Here is a 17,999-nt window from a genome sequence, read left to right on the forward strand (position 1 = left end):
GAAGAGTTATAACTTAGAACCTCCACCACCACCTTGACTGGAGGCTTCCCTTCACCCAAGTCCCCGCACCTACCAAGGCGCACAGCAAAGTCGCTGAAGGTCCAGAGATGAAAGTTGAAGAGCAAATGCTGGTAGAGCAGGTAGAGGAGGGGCCCACTGCCCTCAGCTGCCAACTGCTCCATCAGCAGCTGGGCAGACATGAGCACATTCATGTCCATGGCCCAGCTGGGGACCTGGGGTGGGAGGAGCGTGGCTGAGATGTCAGGCCCTGTCTGCCCACTGTCGAGCCTCCCAGCTGCCACCCTGCCCCGCATAGGCAGACACAAGCGTCCTGCCTGCTCAGATCCCCTTGATGGCTCCCTCCTATCTCTGAATGCAAGCTCCCCAACCTCCTTTGAGGTCCCCTGTCCCAGCCTGTGCTGGGACTTCCCCCTGACCCTCGCAGCCAAACCCTGCCACTCATGCCACCTCTCCCAGGAGCCTGTCCCTGACTGATGGCATCAGCTTTCCCGTCGTGGTCCACCCACCCAGTCCCTTTGGTCAGCTGCCCCACAGGCCCCACCTTGCGCAGGAGAGCCCCGATGATGGCAGGCCCCTGGCACTGCACCAGGCTCTCCTGGTTCACAGGGTGGCCCTGCAGGAAGTTCCGCAGCATCAGCAGAAAGGCAGCCACTGCGTTCCTCTCCATTCGCTCCTCTGCCGGCCACCAGGAAGGGGACAAATGTGTGTCAAGGGCCTGCCAGTGGCCACAGACACTTCAGGCACTCCAGCCCCCCATCACCCACGATTTTCTCCACACAACCCAGGTACCAGGGACACTTACCTGAGGACTTACCCAGTGGGAGAAGCAGGCCCTGGGTGTTGCGGCCAGAGGTCAGTTCAGGTCCCACAAGGTCGTATGTTTCAGCTGGACCTGCCTCGGCCTCTTGGGGCTGTGTAGCCACTCGCTCCAGCAGGGGCAGCAGGGCACCCATGCCTCCCACACAATTCACCACATCCTGAGGGGTAGGGAGGGGTCTGGCTGTGAGAAGGCACCTCCCAGCCGTTTCCTGACCCATTCCACCCCAGCACACCCTCCAGGCTGAGAACCAGGGTCCAGTGTCCTAAAGCCTTTCCAGGGCACAGTGCCACTCCCCAGCCCGCCCTGTGCACGCATGTGCCCATGCTTCCTGCACACACCGCCCACATGTGCACACACACCTTCACGTCCCAGGTCTCCACCCTGTAGCCCGTCAGGCGGCCATCCAGCCCGTGGCCAGGGGACAGGTCCAGGCAGATGTTGTTCTTACAGGCCTGCGGGAAGGGTGTGAGCAGACAGCAGGGGTCAGTTGGAGGAGGGGGCAGCAGACAGTGTGGGAGCCAGGGGGAGGTAGGAAGGTTGAGCCAGCTGCCTCCCCCAATACCTGAGGTGAGTAATGGAGGAGCAGCTTGGTGTCAAGCTCATGCAGTTCACCCTCAGGCTTGAAGGGCGCTGTCTCATTGGGCCCTGGGGGGGTGAGCAGGGGGTTTCAGACCGGGCTGGGCCTTGGGCCAAACCCCATCCAGAGCCCGCCTCTTCTCTGCCTGATCAGAGGACCTCCCCCGCCACAGGGATGCCTTCTCCCCTCAGACCTCTAGTTTCTGGACTGGGCACTTTATAAGTCCCCACACCCAGCTCTGGGACACGGGGTGGGTGGGCTGGGGCAGGGCAGGGGGATGGGCCACATACCCAAGGTGTATAGGACCTGCAAGGACGCCTCTTGCAGGGCTTCATGGAAGATGGCCACGGCGCCCAGCTCACCCTCTAGGGACGTGGGGCTACCCCACCGAGTGTCCTGTGTGCCTGCAAGGGTGGAGCTGATGCTGCCCTCCTGCAGGGGGGCCACCAGCCCGGACCCCCAGTCCAGCCCTGTGGTGGCTGGAACTGATTGGGAGCGGATGAGAGAGGGGTGAGTGTGAGCCAGGGCAGCGGGGGCTGGTGGCGCAGGCGGCCCCGTGGTGGTGGTCGTCGTGCGGTGCCCAGCGGAGCCGATACAGCAAGAGGAGAAAGGCTGTGGGGCCAGGGTTGGGAGAGTGGTCAGGTCACAGCAAGGCCTGGGGTTCCACTGCATCCGGTTCCACAGTGACCCCTACAGCTGCAGTCCTTAGAGGCTGAAGTCTGAGGCCTGTTGGGGCCTAGGGGCCCTAGACCCCTCCCTGTCCACGTCCCCCCAGTTACCCAAGGCCTCCCCAAACCCTGCCCTGCACACCTCACTGAGGGATGGGCAGCGAAGGGGTGCTGTCTTGATCAGATGACCATCTTTGTAGACAGAGACCAGGTTCTGGCCGAAAAGCAGACGTCCGGGCACATGGACGATGGCCACACAGTGCTAGAATAGAAGCCACGTCAGGCTGGAGGTTGGGGTTTGGGGCCCTGTCCACCCCCTGGGCCATGAGGACGGAGGCTCACCCAGGCAGAGTCAGCAAAGGACACTTCAGGCAAGCTCATGGTCAAGTAATCCTTCCGGGTGCACACTGCCACCACCAGCGTCCCGGCCGCCGTGAAGAAGGCCTCAAACCCTGAGCCACTGCTGGAGAAGAAGCTGGGGGCAGGCCAAGCCAGTTACGCCTGCTGCTTCTCCTGCTCCCTCTGGCACTCTGCCCTGGTCCCTGGCAGTCACCCACCTGTACAGCTGCTTCCGCTGGAGTGGCCGGGAGGGACCCAGGGCAGGCCCTGCAGCCGTGGGGTGCAGACAGAGCCAGGCATGGAAAGTGAAGCCAGTTCCTGGCCATCGCTGCACAGAGGGGACCATAATACCCGCCATGCTGGGCGTGAGGTCAAAGTAGCGTAGGGCTCGTGCAGGGCCCTGGTGCCGAGCCATGCCTGATAATGCACGAATGATGGCACCAGCGTGTCGGGCATTCCCAGCCTCAGCTCCACCCGGCCCTGAGTCCAGCCCTGGTGGGGGGTGAAGCAGGCGACGAAGCTCCAAAGGCCTTAGTGACACACGGCCCAATGCTTGCAGCAGCGCCAGTAGCTGCTCCTGGCAGCGGGCCCCCAGGGCTTCCCCCACGCTAAGTGTCTCCAACAGGCAGTCTACAAGACCAGCCTGCACACACGTGGCACGGCTGGCAGGGCAGCTGTCGCAGAGCCACCAGAGGCGTTGTGCTAGGAAGAGCCGTAGCTCAGCCGTGGGCAGTGCCGGCAGCCACCGCATCAGCACCAGCACCGGCTGCTCGTTGCGGATTGGTGGTGGCGGACATATGCTGTGGTCACCCTCCACGGCCTGCGGGTGGAGAGAATGTGATAGTTCCCAGGCAACCAGCATGGGACAAGCCAACAGTGGCACTTCCTGTGTCAGTTTACTTGTCTATGACATGGGAAGGCAATGGGTGCTCACCCCCTAACTTCCCCATCCTGCTCCCAGGTTGTGTCTGAGGCTCAGGAGAGTCAGAGGTGCAAGGACAACCATCAGTACCAGTAACAGCCCTTCAGCCCTATTAACCCCCAGCCTTGGCTTTCGCTCTGGGTTGGCCCAGACCCCAACTGTGTGTCAGCAGGAGAATCCTGGGGCTTGCGAACGTGCAGCAGCTTCCAGGCCCCATGCAACCAGGAATCCTCACCCCAGGGACACTGACACACGTGTTTGGCCACAGGTCACAGTATGTACTGGCCACAGTCAACACAGTCCCCCAAGGTGGAGAGCTGGCCTTCCGTGGTGCCCCTGACTCAGTCCTGGCTGCCCTTGGGACGTTGACACAAGCCCTTGCCCTCACCATGTTGAGCAGCTCTTGCAACAGCCGATGTGTGGGGGGACCGTGGCTCTGCAGAATCTCATGCAGGTGAGGGTAGCCGATGCGCTCTTTAAACACCTCCTGTGCAGGGTTGTGTGGGGAGGTCATGAGCATGGATATGGGCCCAGGGCAAACTCACACCCCACGGAAACCCTGGAGGAGGCAGCCGCTTTCGGGGCCCCCTCACCAGGCTCTGCCCCTGGGTCACCGTGCTGATGGGTAGAGGGCTGTGCAGGGACGCAGGGGGTATGGATCCATCTCAGAAGGCTGCAGATGGTGGTCACCCCACAAATGTCCTTCCCCCATCCAGCTCTGACCCAGGATATCCAGCTCCCAGGACCGACTGGTGACCATGCCCGCCCAGAGGCCTGAGCTGCACCCCAGAGGGCACGATGGCTACCTCCCCAGCTCACCGGCTCCAACAGCCACCAGCCAGGCCAGTTACGGGGCATGTGGTTAACCTCACCCCCACTGCACCCCCCACTGCAGGCAGACTGCAGCGCCCTCACCTTGGCCGACGGGGAGCCACTCATGATGCAGGTCAACACTCTGACCACGTGCACGGCAATGGCGTCTGTGTCCTGGTCCAGTACCTTGGGGTGGGAGGAGCAGTCAGGAGAAGCAGGAGCCAGGGCATCGCAGCTGGCAGCGCCCTGCAGCAAAGGGGTGTAGGGCCAGGGGCAGGTGCCCCAAGGCAGGTAGCTGTGCTGGCTTGGGGCCCTAGGAGTGTGGCAACACTGTCTGGGCACCAGGCCCTCTACTCTTTGCCCAAACTGCTGTGCCCCTCACCCTGACCCTAGGTTCCTCTCTGACCAGCTTGGCAAGACCCACTCTGACGAAGAGGCCAAGGAAGGAACCAAGGCTGGAAAGGCCCTCATTGGGACAGATCAACAGTGGACCCTGTTGCCACACTCCTCTGCCCCCCACTGTCTGATGGGCTTATGGGCCTCAGTCCCCACACATCCCCACCCAAGTGAGACACACATGTGCAGGCAGGCGAGCAAGTGCCCATCACCCATGATGATTGACAGGGGGTCCAGGATTTAGGGACAATCAATCACAGGATGTTAGAACCAGAAGAACCTTCGAGACCTTTGAGTCTTACCCAGCCCCTGTCCCCTAGATCCAGGTGGGGACACTAAGGCTCACCCTGGCTGAACCCGATAGCCAGAGGCATGCTGCTCACTCGTCCTGCCCCACCCCAAGGGGGTGAGCAGTCACGAGGGCTTGGAGGGTTGTCAGCGGGTGCTAGGCTGTATATCGGCTCCATGGGGCCCTTGGGCCCAGCTCTGCCTGACTTCCCAACTGATGTCAGGTCACCTTCTTCTGTTCTTTAAGCCTCACTTTCTTCATCTTAAAGGAGTCTTGCCTGCCTCGCCTGATTTGTAGATAGACGGACATGCAGGCTCTCAGAAAACAGCCAAGTGCATCAGACACATGGGGCTACCTCATGAGGACAAAGCCATGGTGGGCTCTGGAGGTTGGGGCCCAGGCACTGAGCCACCAGAGAAGGTGCACCACGTGGAGCCCCTGGCACCCTGCAGCCTGCTACAGCCCCCGTGCAAGGTGAGGCAGGGAGCACATCAGGAGGGGGTGGGAGGATGCAGACTCCCAGTGACCTGCTTAGGGCAGGTACAAGAATCCATGGGAAGAAGTGGCCCCATGTGGGGGACCTCCTTCTCCGTGAATGGCTCCAGCCAAATCCCTGCATATCTATCTGGGTTTCTGTTTCCCCTTCTGTGAAATGGGAGTGGGAGGTTAAGTTTCGAAGGTTCCCTCCAGCTTGGCACAGCCAAACCCCAGCTCCCAAAAGCAGTACAAGGCAGGAAAAAGATCACTCTTGCCCCATTCCCTAGGATGGGGACTTGGAAGGTGGGTGAGACAGCATGGGGGACCCAGCCCCATCACTAGGCCACACCAGGCCTTACACATATCTGCTCATCTCCCCTGCATAGTGCAGGAAGGGCTCGAAGAGGGAGCCCAGGGGGTGGGTGCCCAGGGAGGTGAGTGCCTGAGCTGGTCAGCCCCAGGGTGGTACCTTCTGAACATCGGGCTCGGTCAGTAACCGGGTAGCCAGGTCACTGTCCCCCTCAGGGGGCGCCCGGGCCTGCAGGTATAGCTGTGGGGGAGGGGGAGGGCACAGGAGGCAGAGGAGAGAGAAGGAGGAAGATGAGGGAAGGGAGGGGTTAGAGTAGGGCCTGGAACAGCTGCCAGGACTCTGCCCCAGAGGGAAGGATGTACCCCGAACCCCATGATGATTGCCCCACCAGGCCCTAGGGAAGGGGTGGGGGGAGATGAGCCACCCCATATCAGCTCAGAGGAACAGAGTCTGGGGTGGTTAAGTAGGCAAGAGTAGGCACCGCATCCAAACAGCTGAGCCGCCCTCCTGCTCCTGGACTTAGGACTGGGGAGAGGGGAAACGGGCCAGGGCAGCTCCTGTCCTTCCTCAGCACCCCCTCTGGTGGGGTACAGAGCCATCCTCAGGCCCAGGTCCTCCCACTGAACTGCAGGCCACCCCACCAGCCGTGCCCCCCAGACCGGTACAGCCCACGTTTGCTCAGCAGCAGCTCGGCACCCACATGTGGTCTCCCTAGCCCCTGGGTTCCAGGCCCTCCGCCCCAGCCCGGGTCCTGCCCACCTTGCTGTTCTGGATGAGACGAGTAAGGTGTTCAAAGCAATTGTTGCTGAGGAAGGTGGCCTGCAGCACTGGCCGGTCCTCGCATGCCAGCATCATGGGGATGGCATCTGTGGAAGGGTCAAGGGTCAGCCTTGTCTAATCCCCTTCCAGCAGCACCTCCTGACAGTCAGCCTTAAACCCTCTTCCCCATACTGCCCAGTCCAGCCTTTCCATCATCACTTGGGCCTCTGACTCCTGGGACAACTGCCCCAAGAGCCTGGGAGCCCATACCCACCGAGCATGCTGACTCGTAGGGTGACGAGGGCCTCTTCGGGGCCTGGGCTCGGCCCAGCCGGCCAGTCGGCATTAAGGACGCGGAAGTAACCCTCAAGCAAGGCGCGGAGCTCTGGACCTCGGGGGTGTGTGTGGCTGGCATGCAGGACATGTACTGTGCCCACTAGGGCCTCTAGCGCCAGCGGCACTAGGCGGGAGTCTTGAGCTGGCCCACGGCCCCAGCCCTGCACCACACCCAGCAAGCCCTGCACGGAGCCGGCACTCACAGCCGTCTGCCCGTTCTCCTGCAGGTGTGAATAAAGACAGGCAATGGGCGAAGGGCCCACCCAGCAGAGACCCTGAGACGGCCACCCTCTGCCCGTAGGCTCCTCCCAGCCTACCTTCCCTCCTGCAAGGACAGCACCAAAGAGGTGAATGAGACGCAGCAGCAGTGTGGGAGGCAAGCGGTCTGCATCCTGCAGGCTCTCTGGGTAGGGTGGGGTGGGCAGGGCAGGACAACGTCACCAAACTTGCAGGGCTGTGGATCTACCAGGGGTCTATAAGAGGTGGGAGCCCTGGAGTGGGGGTGGGAGCTGGGAGGCCCAGTCTCAGGGAGACCTGGTTCTGCGCCGAGGGGAGAAAAACGTCATGGCTGTCTATTAGGGATCTGAGGGGAATACAGCCTTTCTCTGGGGAGCTTACAGGGAAACATGACCCTGCCCTGAGAGCCTAGCCAGCTCCCCAGGTCCTCAGTCCACAAAGTGAAGACCCCAGGTGAGCATATCCCCCCACCCGCTTCCCCATGGCAACCCAGGGTTTAGTTTCTCAGATGCAAATCTCCTGGTCCCTCTGCCCTGTGACAGTTGGCACTTCCCCCAGTGACCTGCTCTAGGGACCTTGCTATGTCTAGCATACAGATGTCTCCCACCCCCATTCGTGCCCCCGCTGGGGACTTTTAGGGGCTTTCACAGCCTCATATGTGGAATGGACAGGATGCCAGGCCACAGACTGAAACCCAGAGAGCAGAAAGGACCAGCCCTGGGTCAAATGGGTGGGGTGGGGGTGGGGGAGCAAGAACAGGGCGGGCTTGATTCCGGTGGGATGGGGTGGGAGGCCTCCTGGAGGCAGGGCTTTTGAGGTGAAGCCTGGGAGCCCAGTTGGCAGTTGGCCTGTGAAGGGAGAGGAAATAGTGGGCAAAGAGCCGGAAGTGGGTCACCTAGTCGCATTCTAGGAATGAGAGGACATGCTCACGGCTGGGGTGCAGAGAGCGAGGGGCTGGAGGACAGCTGTGGGGAGAAGCAGGATTTGTTCCTGAGGGTGTCAGGCCACCACTGGGGCATTTAGAATAGCAGGAACAGAATCCAGTTTGTTTTGAGAAGAGTACTCAGGCAGTGGGAGAATGGAGGCAGGGAGCTCCCCATAGGGAATCTTCCCTCCTGGAGCCTTGTCCCGGTTCCAGGCCCCGGCCAGCAACTCCACAGCGCACCCCAGCGACGAGATACTTTCTATCCCAATAGGCCACCAGCTTCCTAAGCCCAGCTGCCCCTGTCCAGGTAGCATCCCACCTCGAGCCCACCTAAAGACTTCTCTGCCTCCAATGAGAGAAGAGAGATGACCCAGGAGATGAAGGTCCCCAGGGAGAAGAGGTGACCAGAGACATCTTAGGGGTCAGCTGCTGCATGAGTGAGGGAGTAGGAACTGGAGACCCCTAATATAGACATTGTCTGCAAAGGGTGGAGACTGAGTGGAGGCTACAGGGATAAAGGGATTGGACCAGGGAGTTTTAATACGGTCCAGATCAGAGTGGGACGCAAGTGCTTGGGGGACCCCGGAGATAGGAGGGAAGGGGGAGGGGAAAGCAATGCCCCACCTGATGAGAGGCCTTCACTACAGCCCAGAAAAGAAATTACTCATCTACCCAGCCGTGCCCTTTCTCTCCTCTCTGCCCCTGAACCCCTTCAAATTCGTGGGGTTCTCCCAGCCCCACGTGCAGCCACCACTAAGCGGGTCACGTCCTGTGTAAGGGATGGGGAACTGCAGGAAGGGGTTCAGGTTTAGGGGGTGGGCCAGGTGGGCAGGGGCAAGGCCTGACCTCGGAAGAAGGTGCTGAATTCACAGGGCAAAGCGGCAGGAGGGAACTTGTACTTGCTCTTCTCCTTGGCACTGATGACTTCCCTGGGGGTGGGGGTGGGGTGGGCAGGGGCAGGGTGAGGCCGGGCACTTCACCCTCCTCAGTCATCCTCCCTCACCAGCCTGCACACAGCCACCTTTCCCACAGCAGCCACCCCCATGTCTCCCCAGCCCCCTCTGGGCTCTCACCCGCCGAGCTGGCGCCGCCAGGTCTGGTAGGGGTCAAAGAGGCCCTCGCACAAGAGGAGGGCGTGCAGGGCCACGTCCTCCAGGTGGGGCCCCCGGCCCTCCTGCTGCGCTGGGTGTCCTTTCAGCTGTAGGCACAGGGAGAGCGTGGAAGGGGGTGTGCTGGGCAATGGCTACCATTTGCTGCCCACCCCCCAGGTAGAGCCCACGTCACCTCGGCCACCAACCAGGTCAGCAGTGCCAGCACCCGAGGCACCAGCACCTGGCCCCGGCCTGCCTCCACATTCTCCAGGTTCCTGGGGAGTGAATGAACAGAGGTCGCAGCAGTATGCCAGCGCCCCCTCTGGCCCAGTCCCACGCTGCCCCACCTGGGGGGGACACAGGGACTCACCTGCAGAGGACGATGAAGAGCTTGAGCAGGAGCAGGGCTTGCTCCAGGTCCCCCTTGTCCAGCTGCTTGGCCAACACATGCAGCGCCTCCAGCGGTAGCAGAGGCACCTCTGCACCTGCTTCCTCTGGCCTGCAGGGAGGAGGGGTCACCGGAGTGCCAAGGACCCCTCAGTCTCCCCTCCCCTTGCAGCTCCAGCCTCACCTGCGTGGCTCCAGAGAAGACAGTGAGATGCTCTTCTCGAAGGTACCTACAAAGGCTTTCAGCCACTGCTGCAGGTAACCCAAGTCCTTCTGCAGTTTCGAGGGAACAAGGGTGGGGACCACAGAGACAGTGACAGTGGGGGACAAGGGCATATAGACAGAAGTGGAGTGAATGAAGGGGGTAAGGGGTAGACAGAGATAGGAGGCAGAGCAGCGGGAGTGAGGAAGGGAGAGGGATCGTGGGGGAGGGAGGACAGGAAGTTGGAAGGTCAGTATGAGGACCGCCGTCCACACTGACCTCTCTCCCAGGTCCCCCATCTGCTTTGCAGCCCTTTGCTCCCACTTCTCTAACCCTTGGGGACCCAGGCAGGCCTGACACAGGCAGGGGAGGGGCTTAAGTGTGTACATGCCTTGGGTGTGGCTAAGACCCACACGGGTGCACGGTCTTCCACCCATCAGCCAACCCTGATCCAAAGCCTTGGGCTCTCGCCTGCCACGTTCTCCCAGCTCAGCAGCCACCACCACCTCCAGGAAACTTTCCCTGACTGTAGATCGCAGGGTGCCTGTGCACCATCAGCCGGGCAGACCCATGGACATACACATCCCCCGCATGTATAGGTAGAATACCTTACCTCGCCCTGGGAACCTCTGCCCACCCTGACTGGTTACCTGGACCCCAGGCCCCAGAGCTGGTTCCATGGGCAAAAGGGGCAGCGGCTGGGCAGAGCCTGAGTCTGGGTGCTGCCAGGGAAACTTTGGTGTGAACAGGGAAACGTCCCCTCAGGCCCCAGCAAGGGCAGGAAGCGCAGAGTCACGGTGGGGGAGGAGGGCCGCTTCCTCCCGGCAGACCGCAGGGATGTAGGGGGGCCCAGGGCACCCAGGGCCCAGAAAGAGAAGCTGTGAGGGACCTGGCCCAGCAGCAGGGGTGGGGCCTGGAGCACAAAGGGGTGGGGTCACACTGCCCTTTGTGGTAGGGTTGGACGAATGTGGACGTGAGACTAGTTTTACAGGCATGGGACGGGGGCGTGGAGTCAGGGCAGGCCTATCTAGGCACAGGTTCTGTCTGATGCCTGACGCTACAGTGCCTACGGCACCCACAGCTCCCTTACCTGGGTCCCAGGGGACTATGTAAAGGATGCCTCCATGCCTTTGCCCCACCGCCCTCCCGTGTCCTGTCCACCCTCCCGGACCCTGCTGGTCTCCTCGCTCAGAGACACAGCTGAGTGAATCTTAGCCTAGCTCTAATCTGCCCTAAGCTCTAAGCCCTCAGGCCACGAGTGGGTCCTGGCCCTGGCCTGAGTGCTCCCCTTATCCTGCCTTCGCTCCCTCGTTGCTGGCCCCACCTGGAGCTCCACCCCAACCAGTTGAGCCCAGAATGTCACTGTCTTTCCCAGGGGCAGAGGAGTAGGCTGAGGACTACATTGGAGAAGGACAAATGGGCAAGGGACACACCATAGAGCACCCAGTAATCTGAGGCTTCTCCCAAAGCCCACAGACCTCAGCTCAAGGACTTCCAGAACTGCCTTTGGATGGATAGCTAATTTTCGCCAACAGTGAACCCCAGACTGAGTAAGCCCCAGGAAGGGGGCCTAACCCCAGCAGACTGAGCCAGACCCCTAAGACAGCTAGGCAGAGCAGCCCTCTGCCATGTGGTTGGGCGCCTTCCACGTGCATTCTGTCACAGATGTGGGGTCCCACCACCGTGACTCTTCATCAGTCAGTTACCTTTGGTGACCTCTCTACCCTCTGTAGCGAGGACACCAAAATGCCCAACACTGAAATACCAGAGCAGGCCAGGGCTCTTAGCCCATTTCTTCCCATTGCAGGTGGGGAACTGGGGGCAAGGGGGTCCCAGAGGGGATGCCGCACCCACTACCACAGCTTCGGCTGCACCTTTGAAGATGCTGAAAGCCAGTTTTGTTCTCGGCCAGGGTCACTCATGGTTGCTAGCCAGCTGCTCAAGATGACCATATGACCCGACCCCAGCCTTAGGGACCCCACAGATCCCTGTGGGAAGTTTGTAGGCCTGGCAGGCCTACAAACCTTCAAAAAATGTCCCAACACCATCCTCCCCTCGTCTACCCTCAAACCATGCCCAGTCATCTCTCACCCAAAATGTGGGTCCTAAAAGCCCAAATTTGACCAGAGAATAAAGGCTCAGCTGCTGAGCCTCGCATTCCAGACCCTTAGTCCAACCAGGCCTGCTTGTTCAGCCTCCGCCCCATTTCTGCAGGTCCCAGCCTCCTGTCCCTCGGCTGTCTGTGACCTAGGCTTTTGGTACTGAAAAAGGAACCTCGCACCTTTCCTGTGACCATCCCCTGGATAGGCCCTCCCAGACCCAGGAGGGTCAAACGCTGCACACTCTCGCTTTCTGTCCCTAGACCCACGCCCTTGGCCTGTCCAGTCCTACAAACTTCCAGCAGGTCCAGGCGGGGTTCAGGGCTGAGACCATCAAGGTAGCACCTGTGGGCTGTGGAGGGGGCCTGAGGGGTCTCTAACGCACAGTACTAGGCAGGGGTGGGGGTAGCTGCTTGTCCTGCCCCCAGGAATCTCACCTCTTCTCCCAGGGCGGCCTCCGCATGGCTCTGACCTGGGCCCTGTGGCTTGAGGCTGCAGCACTTGGGTTACGAGAGCCCCTGCAGGGGCCAGGACAGGAGGCAAAGCAGGGCAGGGTAGGGGGCCTTGTGCGTGGTGGCAGTGCTGCATGTGGAGGGGTCCCTGGCAGGGAAGAGGTGGCTGTGGTGCTTGGGCTCCCACATTCCTCAGAGGTTCTGCCTTGGCTGGCTCCTCCCTCCCTTTGCAGCTCTGAGAAGGAACATAGGGCAGGGCCAGCCCAGCCCCCACCCCGACCTGACTGGGCCAGGGGCCACATTCCTCCCCAGAGCACTGGGGCCGGGGAGAAAGGGGTCTCATAGTCACCCTTCTAGAGACTCCAATCTATGCCCAGCCAGCCCCGAGGATGCTCAGTGCTGGGGGTAGGGGTCTCCCAAGGGCTGGTTAGGCCCAAACAGTTCCTGGGTGGGCATGGTACTGCCACTTCCCCAGAACTCGGAGGTAACTTCGTAGGGAGGGCTGAAAGCAGGCAGCTGTGGCGTGGATGGTGGGTGGGTGGGGCTGTCTACCAGGGGACGGGGACCACTGAGCTGCCTGACACGGTGCTGCCCCTAAACCTGCTTGCCCTAACCCAAGTTTGCCATCAGCCCTGGCCTGGCCTGAGTCTGCACTCCGAGCCCAGGCCTTGCCTCAAATCCTTCATGCCCAAACTATCACCACATCACTTGGGGTTTACAATGGGGCGATACACAGAAATTCTGTAAATAGCAGCTGGAACCTGGTACCTCCAGTACACACCAGTGACCACCAGTGTGTCCATGCTAGTTACCCACCACCACAAGCTTTGGGGCAAGTCCACAGCCTCCCCCCACATCTGAAGCCCCACGAGTGAGATCCTCCTCACCTCTAGCCTCGGCACCCATGCTCACTGGATGCCCCAGCCCAAGGATATTCAGTCCTCACTGTCCCACCCCCACAGGCCTGCATGTGCTTTGCTTTCTATGTTTCCTCTGCCAAAGCGCTCAGCATCAGAGACAGCACCTTTGCCAACCCGACACACCCACCAGCGTATGGTAAGGTCAGTGGGAGCGCCGCATTCCCAAGCCCCTGGCATTCCAGGGCAACGCTCATCTTCCCACCCACCGCCGTGAGTGACAAATGAGTGGCAGACCTCGGCTCACTGGCAGAGCCAAGGTCTCAGGGGCCACTCCCCAGCTGGCTGTCCCAGGCAGGTGGAATGGGGTGTCTGGGTGTACCCCAGGATAGAGCTAAGAGCAGGGTAAGGAGAGAAGATCAGACTCCTCCCAGTCAGAGCTGCAGGGTGGACACCTGGAAGAGGCAAGCAGGTATGGGACAGGGTGGGGTCTGATCAGGACGACCCCTTTCAAGCATGGGGGTCTCCCAACTCAGCATCAGGAGGACGACGGCCATGTGAAGCCAAGGGTGGCTTCTGGCTACATCAGGACTGGAGGTCAGACTTGGAGGACCTCGCCCAGGGAACGAAGCAGGAGGACAGGGACTTTGCCAGCAGCAAGGACAACAGAGGAGAGTGGTCCCAGTGCCCAGGGGCTGGGCCAGCCTCTCCCCCTTACGTGAGGGGGCGGTTTTCAAAGGGGTGGACCTTCTGCTCTCCATAACACCTCCCAGGGCTTAACCTTCCCCTTGTCCTATTACTATGGAAACCAGAAGTTTCCTTCCAGGGTCCCCATAGTAACCGACCTTATTTCCATGGGGACCCCACAATTCCACATCAGCTCCCCAGTTGCCACAACAACTCCAGGAATTACCAGCCTTTCCCCCAACCCTGGGCTCTGTACTACTCCCCAGACCCTCAGTCCCGTCCCCTTCAGTTGCCCTGATAATGAAGGCAGGGAGGAGAACTCCCTGGTTGCCCTGTGAGGTCTGGAGGGGCCCAAGCACCACGGACGCTATTCCACCTTCCTTTTTCCCATTCCAATAAGGGAAACTGAGACAAAGGAAGGACTATGACCCAGCTAAGGTCCCAGAAGGAGCAGAGGGCCCGACTACATTCCCATGAGGCCAATGGACAGAACTCATGTCAAGGGTGAGCGACCAGGGAGGGGGAGGCAGAGCAAGGTCAACTCCAGTTTTGACCTGAACTCCCTGGGACTGAGTCCTCAATGGCAAAATTGGAGAGTTCAACCTGGGCTCCCCACCTATAACCTGAATGTTTGTACTGTCCTGACCTTTGCGACCTTGAGTGCCTGTCAACTCTTGTGCCCCCTAGTGCTCCCTTTCACTGGGGGGCTTTTGAGTGACACCACTGTTCCACAGGAAAAGGGGCCACTCATTTGCATGTCACTTTGCATAACCTTTACATGCTGCCCAACTACCAGCTTTTTGGGTGTTGTTTCCAGTCCCCTTATCCTCTCACCCCCTTCCTATGCTCCCTGGGGAAAACCTGGTGGGTTGAGTCCTCTGGATACGCCCCCACCAGTCCCCAGGCCTCCCCCTCACGCCTGACAACTTGCCTCTCGAATTTCCCACTGTCATGTTCTCGTTCCTTCTGTTCCTGTCCCCTCAGCCCTCAAGGCCCAAACTCAGCCTCCTCTGGCATGACTTCCCTGATTGGTCTCTGCTGTGGCTCTCTCTTTGGTCCAGCCATTTAGCTGGACGCAGGGAGCACCTACTAAGTGTGAGGTGCTGGAGAGCCATGGAGTAGCAAGCACGGTCAGGGTTCAAATGACCTTGGTACATCCCTGCCTTGGTTTCCCCACTAGGGCCCTAAGGGACTCAGGCTGAAGGATGACCAAGGGCACTGTGGCCCTCCCCTCGTTCAGTAGCCACCCTCAGCCCCTCCCCCACTCGTGGCCCCCAGCTGAGCAGGGCACACAGAGGTAGGAGGTGGGTAGGTCTGAACCTGGGGTCTGTAAGCGGAAAGGAAGGGCAGAAAGGGGGTAGTTCCCCAGGGCAGGCCAAGACCCACAACTGGGGAAACAGGTTTGCCACCTGATGTCAGCTCTCACTGCTGAGGGAGAGGCACAGGTGTTGGGGAACCTTCAGGCTGAGTGGCTGGCCAACTTTGGGGTCTCTTATATCCTTTATCAGTCCAACCCTTACCTTATCTCATCCCCACCCCCAACCATACACACAACGGGTCCCTAGCAGGGCTCTGAGCAGAACAGCTACCGTTCCCCAGGAGCCAGCACTGGGGTGGGGACAGTGTTCCGGGAGCAAGAACAGCACCAAGCAGGCAGGAAGGTGATGCAGGGCTTCCTCTCCCCCAGCGGCCCGCCCCGCCTGGCTCCTGGTTCACACTCACATCCTGGATTTGTTTGCCAGGCCCCAGGCTGCCCCCTGCCTGTCCAGGCATCCAAGGCTACAACCAGCATCCAAGGCTACAACCAGCCAACCTGTGCCCCATACCTGTCCTACAAGGTGAGGAGCCGAGGGTGGGGAGGGAGAGGGGACTTAGCACCAATGAGTGCTAAACACCTTCTGAGGAAATAGGGGGGCTGACCATTTGCAGAGCTCGTTTAGAAGGGGTAGCGGGAGGCAACCATGCTGCAGGTACAGTCCTGGGAGACTACCGGACACCCTCCCCCAGCAGCATGCCATCCAGCCTGCAGACCTACCACTAACATCCCTCAGACCCATCACCTGCTTCAAGGCCCCCTTCACCTGTGACCAGGTGAAGAAACTGAGGACCAAGAACCTGCCCAACGGCACAGGGGCAATCAGAGGCATGAGAGCCAGAGGCAGGTTTCCTTCCAAATCTGCTTCTTCACAAAGACCAACCCTTGGAGATGGAGGTAGTGGCTGTGGTGAGAAGACCCCATGGGGCCAGGGAAGCAAGAGGCCTGGACCAGCCATATTTGCTAGCCCTCTGCAGAGCCCAGGCCACCTCTGAGGCCAGGGCTGTGCCAAACTTACAGATAGGGAAGCCCAGAGATGTAAAGAGCTTGCCCCGGGTCACAGCAAATAAGGACTCTACGCACCACCTCCTGCCAGGGACCTGGACCTCTCACCCAATGGACTCAAGAAGCTGTGGCCCTTATGGCCTGGATTCCAGGTCCCTGGGGCCCCAGACCCGGCCTGCAGTCCTGGGAGACAGTCGACCAGCCTCTTCACAGAGGGCCAGCTGATCTGAGCATGTACTTCCCCCCAGTGATGAGATCAGAGGGACACAATAGTCCATTGTGCCCAGGGCACACCTGAGCCAGGAGCATGATGCCAGGCAGGTGCAGGGAGGGAGGCTGGTGCTGGGTGAAGGGGAGGGCAGAGTTACCCTGAAGTCCCTTTCTGCTATGGATGCAGGAGGAAAGTGGGCTCTGTGTGTGTGAGACAGAGTTTCGGGGACACTTGGTTCTCAGCTCTGATAGGACACATGGGTCAGTCCCTACCTTCACCTTCTGAGGCCACCTGAGGTAGTCTCTGAGAGCTCAGGAGAAAAGGGCCTCCACCTTTTTCAAACATCCCTCTTAGCGCACCCTCCTACCCCCACGCTCTGCATCCAAGGCAAATCTTTTCTTATGGCTGGACCCCTGTCCAGCCTCCAGGAGTGGGGTGGGGCCTCCTGGGGTCAGGGAGGAGCTCAAAACTGCAGGTTCTCTGGGGAAGGGGCGGGGGGGGGGGGGGGAATGTATCTGAGTTGACTTAAGTAGGACCCGTAGTAGGGAAGCCCCCCTATATATCCCCAACCCACTCAGACCCGCTGGCCATGACCACCCAACGGGCCGCGCCCACAGGAGGGGCAAGCCCAAATACAAACTAAGTCTCCCTGCCCCTCCCGACCCGACCAGTCTCTCATGTTGGTTCAGGGGCTCAGTTTCCCCATCTGTAAAAGAGAAAAGCCGGCCGTCTTGGTCCAAGTCCCTCTCCAATACGAATGAGGTTGCGCGGTCCCCACCCAAGATTTTCTCGTGAAGTGCGCGCCCGCGAGGGTCGTCCTCCCCCCACCCCACCCCCCGAGGCAACGGCGGGCTGGGGGCGCACACGTGTGCGGAGCCCGAGCACACTAAGCGCGCGCGCACCTACGCGTCCCCGGTGGCGCGGGTCGCAGGTGCAGCAGGCGCGGGGCGCGTGGAGCTGGGGGCACGGCGGGGCGGGGCGGCCTCACCTGCGCGTAGTAGAGCAGCCACAACTCGTAGAGCCGCTCCGAGGCGGCCATGGCCCGGCCCGGCTCTGGCCCTGCTGCGCGCCACCTGCCGCCGCTGCCGCCTCCTCCGCGCCGCCCGCCGGTCGCCCTCGGCCAGGCCCATGGGCGGAGGGCGTCACTCCGGGGCGGAGCGGCGCGGTACTACTGGGGTAAGTAGTACTGGCCCCCGCTGCGCTGAGCCACCCGAGTCTGCACGCTCCTCCTCCTCCCGGCCGGCCGCCGCCCGGCTTCCTGCACTTCGCTGCCGCCACCGCCGCCCCGCCTCTCCTGGGACCGAGCAAAGGGCGGGTGCCCTGCGGGAGGAGGAGCCTGAGGTCAGGGCGGCCTGGGAGGCAGCCCCGCAGCCCCGCCCTCCGCAGTCCTCGCCCCTACTAGTGCCTCGGGAACCGCCAATCTGAGCCTCCCGGACGAGTGTCGTGTCAGGGATTCCAGACTTACCCTGCGCCTAGATCCGCTCGGGATGCCGCCCGCCTGGCTGGAATTGGCACCATTCGTGCAGGGGACAGGCTCGCTGGTTGGGGGGAAGGAGATGCGGGCCGCGGGCCACGGCCGATGTCCACACGGTCCTTTAAGTAAAGATAACAATAACCTTGACAACCACTTGTAGAGCTTACCACGTGCCAGGTGTTGTTCTAAGCGCTTTAGGGGGAGACCTACTGTTTGTGGAGCAGGGGACAGCAGAACAAGCCTAAACTACCTCGCGGGGAGCATTGCCCTCCATCTGTCGTGCAGATCCCTGGGATATTTGGGCAATCCTCACGGGTCCCCTCCCCCAGG

General features: G+C 60.9%; 1 protein-coding gene and 1 long non-coding RNA gene across 7 annotated transcripts in view; one reads left to right on the forward strand and one right to left on the reverse strand.

Annotated features, from left to right (window-relative positions):
• Positions 1–17,515, reverse strand: part of NBEAL2 (neurobeachin like 2) — a 28,539-nt gene extending 11,024 nt beyond the window's left edge. Inside the window, exons 1-21 of one of the 6 annotated variants that reach the window (XR_012489579.1) lie at positions 17,184–17,515; positions 9,552–9,640; positions 9,351–9,479; positions 9,174–9,255; positions 8,963–9,087; positions 8,736–8,818; positions 7,045–7,130; positions 6,666–6,948; positions 6,392–6,498; positions 5,792–5,872; positions 4,263–4,346; positions 3,736–3,834; positions 2,644–3,245; positions 2,429–2,561; positions 2,229–2,348; positions 1,709–2,030; positions 1,404–1,486; positions 1,201–1,293; positions 824–998; positions 563–696; positions 74–233 (exon numbers count right to left, since the gene is read on the reverse strand). Coding sequence is in view for 5 of the 6 variants with exons in the window: in XM_074312469.1 (XP_074168570.1) it covers positions 74–233; positions 563–696; positions 824–998; positions 1,201–1,293; positions 1,404–1,486; positions 1,709–2,030; positions 2,229–2,348; positions 2,429–2,561; positions 2,644–3,245; positions 3,736–3,834; positions 4,263–4,346; positions 5,792–5,872; positions 6,392–6,498; positions 6,666–6,948; positions 7,045–7,130; positions 8,736–8,818; positions 8,963–9,087; positions 9,174–9,255; positions 9,351–9,479; positions 9,552–9,640; positions 17,184–17,234 (3,121 nt within the window). In the remaining variant the exon portion in view is untranslated. Of the gene's footprint in view, positions 1–73; positions 234–562; positions 697–823; positions 999–1,200; positions 1,294–1,403; positions 1,487–1,708; positions 2,031–2,228; positions 2,349–2,428; positions 2,562–2,643; positions 3,246–3,735; positions 3,835–4,262; positions 4,347–5,791; positions 5,873–6,391; positions 6,499–6,665; positions 6,949–7,044; positions 7,131–8,735; positions 8,819–8,962; positions 9,088–9,173; positions 9,256–9,350; positions 9,480–9,551; positions 9,641–10,219; positions 10,308–17,183 lie in introns of those variants that run through there. The other 5 variants (XM_074312470.1, XM_074312469.1, XM_074312473.1 and 2 more) reach the window with 5 other exon arrangements.
• LOC109443519 (uncharacterized) lies at positions 13,875–15,791 on the forward strand. Its single transcript, XR_002136693.2, has 3 exons — positions 13,875–14,168; positions 15,407–15,502; positions 15,675–15,791. It is a non-coding gene; the product is annotated as an uncharacterized LOC109443519 (long non-coding RNA).
• Positions 17,516–17,999: the final 484 nt, after the last annotated feature.

This window comes from Rhinolophus sinicus, linkage group LG10, assembly GCF_036562045.2.
Source record: "Rhinolophus sinicus isolate RSC01 linkage group LG10, ASM3656204v1, whole genome shotgun sequence".
Classification (NCBI taxonomy): Eukaryota; Metazoa; Chordata; class Mammalia; order Chiroptera; family Rhinolophidae; genus Rhinolophus; species Rhinolophus sinicus.